At 36.6% G+C, this 9,013-nt stretch overlaps 1 protein-coding gene across 1 annotated transcript in view; it reads right to left on the bottom strand.

The window, feature by feature from the left end:
* Positions 1-9,013, bottom strand: part of FAM120C (family with sequence similarity 120C) — a 106,465-nt gene that overhangs the window by 12,053 nt on the left and 85,399 nt on the right. The window contains exon 12 of the mRNA XM_008589943.1: positions 2,420-2,534. Within this exon, the coding sequence (XP_008588165.1) occupies positions 2,420-2,534 (115 nt within the window). The remainder of the gene's footprint in view (positions 1-2,419; positions 2,535-9,013) is intronic.

The following is a 9,013-nucleotide window of genomic DNA, read 5'->3' as shown; positions in this document are numbered from 1 at the left end:
CAAGGGTTGAGATCCCCTTACCGGTCATCCTTTTAAAAAAAAAAAAAAAAAAAAAAAAAAAAAGACACCAACTTGAGATGTTTTTTTCACCCCCAAATTAGAAAAAACTCAAAAAGTAAAGACAGAAAGAACACTCAATACTGATGAGGATGCACTGAAATAAATGGGCACTCATGTAAAACTGATTAGGAATTACGATTAAGCAATATATATCGAGAACCTTGAAAAGTTCATATTTGTTCACTCAGAAATTCTACTTTTTTTTAAAGATGACTGCTAAGGGGATCTTAACCCTTGACTTGGTGTTGTCAAGGTTAGCTCTCCCAATGAGCTAACTGGCCATCCCTATATGGGATCCAAACTTGTGGCCTTGGTGTTATCTGAACCACACTCTCCTGAGTGACCCACAGGCTGGCCCCAGAAATTCTACTTTTAAGAATCTATTCTAAGGAAAGAGAGATGTGAAAAAAGCTCTATGCATAAAGATGTTAATTATAACATTATACATAATAGTGGAAAACTGGAAACAATCTAAATGGCCAACATTATAATATTTAAATGATACATTCATATGATAAAATATTATTTACTCAGCTAGCCACCAAAAAAAAGTATTTACTAAAATTTTTTAAGACATAGAAAACGCTTAAGGGAACACTCTTACACTGTTAAGGAACACTCCTACACTATTGGTGGGACTGTAAACTAGTACAACCACTATGGAAACCAGTATGGAGGTTTCTCAAACAACTACAGATAGATCCTCCATATGATCCAGCAGACTTACTTCTGGGTATATACCCAAACGAATGGAAATCATCATGTTGAATGGATACCTGCACTCCCATGGTTATTGCAGCTCTGTTCACAATAGCCAAGATATGGAACCAACCTAAATGTCCATCAATGGATGACTGGATAAGGAAACTGTGGTATATATACACCATGGAATACTACTCTTCCATAAAAAAGAATGAAATTCTACCATTTGAACAACATGGATGAGCTTGGAGAAACTTATGTTGAGTGAAATAAGCAAAGCACAGAGGGATAAATACTGCATGTACTCACACATTAAGGGGGAGCTAAGAGATAAGGAAGAAAGGAAAGAAAGACCACAGTGGTGTGTTGGACTTGCAGAGGGAGAGAACATACCTAGGGATACAAAGTGGAGTGGGGGAAAGGGAGATGGGGAGGGAGGTTGGGGATAATTGGGTGGGGGACACGGGGTATAATCACAATTTGTGGTAATGGACATGCTGCCAGTATGGATCTGGCCATCGCATCTTAGGCACGAATGGTGACAATTTGCTTTGTACCCCATGAATATTCATAACCAATAAAAACAAAACATTAAAAAAAAATTTTTTTTAAGACACAAAATATGTGCTATGTTAAGTGAAAAAAAACACTATATGTAATTACATAAATAACATCTCAACTATGTAAAATCACATGACAAAAGACTGAAAGACAACATCAAAATGTTGTGGTTATTTCAAGTTGATATATTAGATGGCTTCAACAGGAAAAGGGGAACTTATTTGCAGGTCCCTTCCTAGGCGTGGCCTGGCATCAGTAGCTGATCTAGGACCAATCATTACTACATTTACTGCAAAAAGTAATGGTTCATTGTTTGTCTTAGACTGTTTCATCTTTCCCTTAGTTCACCTCACTTAAATTAAGATTTCGCAGGTCTTATTTAACTTGATCTTCTTCTAGTTTATCCTAGGTCCTCAAAGGATCATGGCTACTAAAGCCAGGGGACGGGCGTCCTGCATTAACAGCTAAGTACATTGTACTTAAAATATGAGAGACACTGTTCTAAGTGTTTTACATGGGTTATTTTACCTCACAATTATTTTATCCTCACAATCCTACAAGTAAAGAAACTGAAGCTAGAGAGGTTAAGTAACCTACTCAAGGTCATATAGCTACGACATAATGAAGCCAGTATTCAAAGCCAAGGCAGCCTGGCTTCAGAGTCTACCATCTATACTGCACCATGTTCTACTGCCTTCAGTTATATGGTGGATTTATTTTCTTCCTTATGCTTTTTTATACTTCCTCCTAATATCCAATATATATTATTAAAAGGAGGTGGACATTTACTCAGAGACAAGCAGGGCACACCAGGATAAATCCCCTGCAGTGTATCTTGTAAGAGTCAGAAGCTTTACCACGGTCTATGGGCCATGATTTATTTGCCTTATAACAATATCCATCTTTTCTGTCCATTCTCACCCATAAGTATGTAGCAGGCACCTCTTAGTTTTACTAACAGACGTAAATATTTGGCTAAAGTAAATCAAACACTTACGTGGAGAACTTACTCTTCTCCCTAGCTCCAAGAAAAAGACCTAGAGTAAAGCTATGACCTTATTAAATAAAGAATTTAAATGAGGGTGGATCAAATCACCTTTAGCTCTTGGAGTTGATCTGGTTCATAAAGTTGGGTAGACACTGCCTGTGCAAGGAAGGTGTCTAGTTCGTGGCGATGCAGGATTCGGCCACCGGGCCACTGAACCATGTACCTAAAAAAAAAAGAAAGCATCATTATTAGGCCGCAAGAGATCATTTATTCATCTCACAAATACTTATTAAGCTAAGAACCTAACATGGGCCAGCCCTAGACTAGGTTTTGGCAATTCCAACTGAATAAAGTAAAAAAAAATCTCTGCCTTTGGTTACTTGCAGTCTGAGTGGCAGAGGAGACAGGCATGCACGTCAGCTAAGACAGGACAGGATGTTAAGTACCAAGATAGAGGAATGCACAGGGTGCTATAAGAGCACAGAAGAGGGGCAGGACTCTAAGAGGTGGGAGGGCATCCTGAAAACAATTCAGCAGAAGCTGAGTTTCAAAAGGCCTGTAGAAATTAGTGAGACAAAAGGTGGAGAAAGGAGGTTCCAGGTTGTGAGAAAAGTATGTGTGAAGGCATGGAGGTATGGTTCAGCACGATGTACAACATTCTGTATTGCTGGTGCTAAACATGTTTGGAGTGACAAGAGATGAGATCAGAAAGTAGGTCAGATCATGAAGGGTCTCAAAAACAGGATTAAGGAATTTGGACCTTTATCCTGAAATTGTAGGAACACATTTAAGGATTGACAGCAAGGGAGTGATATTGACTGGTTTGATATTGAATGGATCAGAGAAGAGACAAGAGGCACGGATATCAGTTAGGAGGCAACTACAGCAATCTGAGGCCAAAGAGGCACTGAACAAAGGCACTGGCTGAGAGGATGGAGAGAGCCAGGGGACAAAGACAAGAGCTATTAAGAAGATAAATCCAGGGGCCGGCCTGTGGCTCACTCGGGAGAGTGCGGTGCTGATAACCCCAAGGCCACAGGTTTGGATCCCATATAGGGATGGCTGGTTAGCTCACTGGGTGAGCGTGGTGCTGACAACACCAAGTCAAGGGTTAAGATCCCCTTACCAGTCATCTTTAAAAAAAAAAAAAAAAAAAAAAAGAAGATAAATCCATAGGACTTGGTCATTGATTTTATGGAAAGGGGGTAAAGAGAAGGGAAGAGTCTAAGACTCCTAGAATTCTGGCTTGGGCAGATGGCTGGATGACATGGCGCCATTCTCCAAGATAGGAAATCCACTAATTAAATTAATAGTACTCCTTGATGAGTACATGAATGTCCATAAATTGAATATGCTTTACTTTTGTAGACACTGAGATTGAAGAAAAAGGAAGAGAGAGATGAAAATTCAAATACATGAGTAAAAAGTCTATTCCTTAGCTCCCTGAAGGCCCACAAGACAATGATCATACATAATTCCTGGAGCTGTGCAAGATTTCAGAAACTTGGCATTCAAAGCAAGGGGTGGAGTTTTCTGAGTGGCACATAGGATGGGTTCCTGGCCCAGTTACTACTACCAGGAGGCAGTGTGATACCCTGGAAAGAACCTGGGTTCTGCAGCCAGACAGCCTGGCTTGGAATCGCTAACCTCCTATTTATTAGCTAAGTGACCCAGAAACCTTTCTGAGCTGCTGTTTCCTCACCTAGAATGATCACAACAGCACAGCAACCCTATCACCATTATTCTTTCTTCAAGCCTAAACTATTATTCTCTGAACTCTAGGATGATTCTGGGATTGCAGTACATGCCAGCAAACCCTGTTGCTTCTTTAGGAACTAAATTCTAAATGACTGGGCTCCCCAGAGGGGATCTTCCTAGGCCACACAAAACTTTTCTCTGCCTAGAACACGTTCTACCCTTTTCCCTGCTGATACTTTCACCACTTGGAAAATTTATTCATACTTTCTGATCTATTTTATTCTTTTTGATGCTATATGTATTATTTAGTACATAATTCATAGCTTATAACTTTTATCAATATAAAATATTTTTAAATGCTTTTTTTTTGCCTTGAAGAGTATTTTATCTGAAATATTGTTTTTCTTTTTATTTGTAGTTCCTTGATTTACTTTTGCCCATTCTTTTATTTTTAACCTTTCTGTTTTATAGAATGAAATGAACCCAAATATAATTACAGTGGGAGACTTTAATATAACACTATCAAACTATGACATTTAAAGTCATAGAAGATTTGAATAATACAATAAATAAGGTACAATATGTTGAACTTTCAGAAGAAGAAAACAAACCTAAGGATACTAGAGATGGGGAGAGGGAGGAATGGGGGTTTGGGAAGTGATAGGTCAGATAAAGGGCATAGAGAAATATCACAATTTGAAAGAATGAATATGCTAATAATAAATTTAAAATTTAATAATAAATAAAATAAATAAGGTTTAAGTGCTTGGCTGATTTTGTACAAAGAAAACATATTCTCAAGTGCCCATGTGAGTTCCTATGAGGTCTGATAACTTGCTTGTTTGCCCTTGTTTGTCTTTGTTTATTATCCCTTATTTATTATGAAATATCTAGCACGGTACATGACATAGACTAGGTATTCATAAATATTTATTGGAGGAGTGACTGAATGCATCAATCAGGTCATGCCCAACAGAAAACAAAACAAAACAAAAACTCAACAAAAACAAATCCTCCAAAGCAGAATTGTACCAGTCATATCCTCACTGCTATGCAAGAAAAACTGACCCAAAGGGTCAAAAACTGATCCCTAAAGAAGTCAAGTGTGGGAGACAGGCAAGCTCACAGAAAGACTAACTGGCACAGGGGTCTAATTTTACAAGTTGAACAGATTGTTCTGAGTGCTCTAAGGAAAGACTGACTAAATTTACCTGTGAGAATCACAGAAGTCTCCATAGAGGAGGGAACATTTAATTTCCTAGGGATTGGAGTTTTTCATTTGGTTTGGTTTATACTTTAATGTTAATTTGCAATTTTAAACATCTCTCTAACCTTAGTATAGTGCATGGTAGAGTGAGTGTTCAATAAATGTTTGCTGAACAGATAAGTCAACTTTGGGATATTCAAAAGGAAATGCCAGCTCCATCTTTGGGCCACTGCTGCTATTCAACTAGTCTTGAGTAAATTATGAGACACAGGGTGTAGGGACCAATGAGTCAGAGGAATGAGAGACACCGAAATGGGATAGCAGGAATTAATAATAATTAATTATTAATCAACCAATATTTAGTGATGCTCATCGTGCTATTTTTTGAATTATATGATTCCATTGGGGATTTTCTCTGGAAAACATACAGTTACTTATTTTGCAAGGAACTTCCTCAATCTCAATGACAGGGTGACATCTTTATTATTTACTGTTAGTTGTAGTTACATTATTAGATATACTATATACAAGCATTATATATTTTACTATAATATATGCAGCAAATTATAAGTTACTCATACTAATAATATTTACTAAATGGCCTCTGATATTCTAGACACTTCGCTAATAACTTTATATACATAAAATGAAGTGGCAAAGAATACTAACTTGGAGGCTGACATCCTTCATTGTAATCTAGGTTCTACTAGTCCTTTTCTATGTGACTCTGAGCAACTGCCTAGACCTCTGGGATTTAGTTTGCTCATCTCCAGAATGGGGATAGCACTACCTACATCTAAAAAGTTTGAAATAAGTAAAGGTGAAAAAGCATGTTTTAAAAAACACATGTAAAAGCACTCAGCATAGTGCCTAGCACTCTTGGTTACCACTGTTAACTAAATCAATTACAGTATAATCCTTCCTTTACTATTTGATGAATATCCTTTTATCATATATTAAATTCTCATACACACAAAGATCTGTTTCTATCCTATTTATGCTACATTTACTTCTTATACCAGTACCATACTGACTTAAATTTTAAATATGCTTTACTATTGGTAGTTCCCCTTTTACTCTACTTCTCTAAATTTTAAATAACATTTATAATTTTATACTATATACAAAACTATATTACAAAAGTTTAAGTTCATCCTCATTCAGAATATGTAAAAAAAAAAGCAAAAAAAGTATAAAGACAATAAAAAATGAAACAATTCATAATCTTACCATTCAGATATAACCACTGTAAGATTGTTATGATTTTGGCTTCTTCCTAGCATCTCAAATCTCAATTTTTTTCTCTTCTATACTATATACAGAATATTATATCTTGCTTTTTTCACTCAACATTATACTACGAGAACTTTTCATTCATTAAATACTTTTCAAAAACATGATTTTTAATGACTGCATGTTCATTATATGGGTATACCAATTTACTTAAACATTCCTGTAATTTATTGTTATACTTTTTCTTTTTTTTTTTTAAGATGTTCGGTAAGGGGATCTTAACCCTTGGCTTGGTGTTGTCAGCACCACGCTCAGCCAGTGAGCAAACCGGCCATCCCTATATAGGATCCGAACCCGTGGCCTTGGTGTTATCAGCACCACACTCTACCGAGTGAAACACGGGCCGGCCTTATACTTTTGCTTTTATTATAAATAATACTACAAAATATTCACATATCCAATCTTGTCTACATCTCTGATTATTCAGTCCCTTAGAATAGATTCCTAGAGAGCCGAGCCTGTGGTGCGGGTTCGGATCATATATAGGGATGACCGGTGTGCTCACAGCGCTCACTGGCTGAGCGCGGTGCAGCCGGTCTCAAAAAGGACAAAAAAAAAAAAAAAAAGAATAGATTCCTAGAAGCGGAATTATTAGGTCATGGGTTATGTTCATTTTAAAGGTCTTCGTACCAGTCAGCTGACAAAACAAAAAAACCCAAAAAACAAAAGTCCTTAATACATATAGCAAATTTGTTTTCCAGACCAGTTTGTCCCAATTTACATCCTTTTCCCCAGCAGTGTGATGGCATGGATTGTTATCATTAATCTTTGATAATTTAATGGGCAAAAAAAGCATCTCTCACTATTTAAATATGTTTCTTTAATTGCTAATGGTGAGGTTGCATATTTTTCCCCAAACACTTACTTGCTTCTATGACTGGTCTATATCTGTTATAGACATATCAGTTAATTTGCCTGTTTGGTCTACACATCCTTCTCAGATAATCTAAAGCCCTATCTTTATAATACTGACAGCTATTTGGAAAAGGGGTAGATAGCCAATCCAAATCAAACCAATCCATGACTTGCCTATCAGAGTCATGAGAACTTGAGCTAAAAGACAGAGACCACTGAAAGAGACATGCAGAACGAAGAGCTACGCAGGCCAGTGAAGAGAGTGGGCTGTCTCTGTTCCTGCCTTTCCAAAACCGTTCCGTGTGTATGATTTTTCTTGTCCTTGGATGACTATAAGACGACCTGTTATATCTTTACAATAAGATAGCTAAGAGTGGCTTTTGTTTCTTGTAAGCAAATGAGTCTGAAGAGTGTCATTTATCCATTTGAGGTTCTGGTATGTAAAAAGCTTTTACATATTCAGAATATTAACACACTGTCCCAACTGCTGCAAATATTTCCCAACTTTGTCATTTGACTTTTTAATTGTGTGTATTTCGGCATACAGATGTATTCACAGTTATTGGTCTCCTTTTTATATCTTCCCCCTTTTGAGGTGGGGGCTCAGTCTTTACTTTTTTCTTTAACACTACACTACTCACTTTTTACAATAATCCTTTTATTTAGGAATAATTTTAACATATACAGAACACTTTAAAAAGCTTTATTGAGGATTAATTTACATATCATAAAATTCATCCATTATAAGTTTACCACGATTCAGTGATTTTTAGTAAATTTACAGAGTTGTGCACTATCACCACAATTGAGTTTTAGAGTATTTGCATCGCCCCTAAAAGATCCCTCATGCCCATGTGTGGTCATTTGCCATTCTCACCCCGAGGCAACAAATAATTTAATCTAATCTACTTTCTATCTTTATAGATTTTGTTCTGGACACTTCACAGAAGTGGAATAATATAATATGTGGTCTTTTGTGTCTGGCTTCTTTCCTTAGCATAATTTTTGCATCAATTAAACTTTTAATTTTGATATTATTATAGATTCACATGCAGTTGTAGGAAATAAGAGATCCCTTGAACACTTTACCAAGATTTCCTAATGGTAATTAATATCTTGCACAACTATAGTACAGTATCACAACCAGGATACTGACATTGATCTAGTCAAGATATAAAACAATTCCACCACAACAATGATGCTTCATGTTACCACCTTTTATAACTGCACCCATCTTAAAATGGTATGGAGGTTCCTCAAACAATTACAGATAGATCTACCATATGACCCAGCTATTCCACTGCTGGGTATATACCCATAGGAATGGAAATCATCATTTTGTAGGGATACCTGTTCTCCCATTTTTGGCAGTTTATTGCAGCACTGTTCACAATAGCCAAGAGTTGGAACCAGCCCAAATGTCCATCATCAGATGAGTGGATAAGGAAAATGTGGTATATCTACACAACGGAATACTACTCTATTATAAAGAAAAAAAAAATGAAATACTACCATTCGCAACAACATGGATGGACTTAGAGAAAATTATATTAAGTGAAATAAGCCAGGCACAGAAAGAGAAATACTGCATGTTCTCACTTATTTGTGGGAACTAAAAATAAGTTAAATAATATACAAACAAATAACCA

This window comes from Galeopterus variegatus, unplaced genomic scaffold (genome assembly GCF_000696425.1).
Source record: "Galeopterus variegatus unplaced genomic scaffold, G_variegatus-3.0.2 Scaffold5771, whole genome shotgun sequence".
NCBI lineage: Eukaryota > Metazoa > Chordata > Mammalia > Dermoptera > Cynocephalidae > Galeopterus > Galeopterus variegatus.
This window is presented reverse-complemented; position numbering and strand designations above follow the sequence as displayed.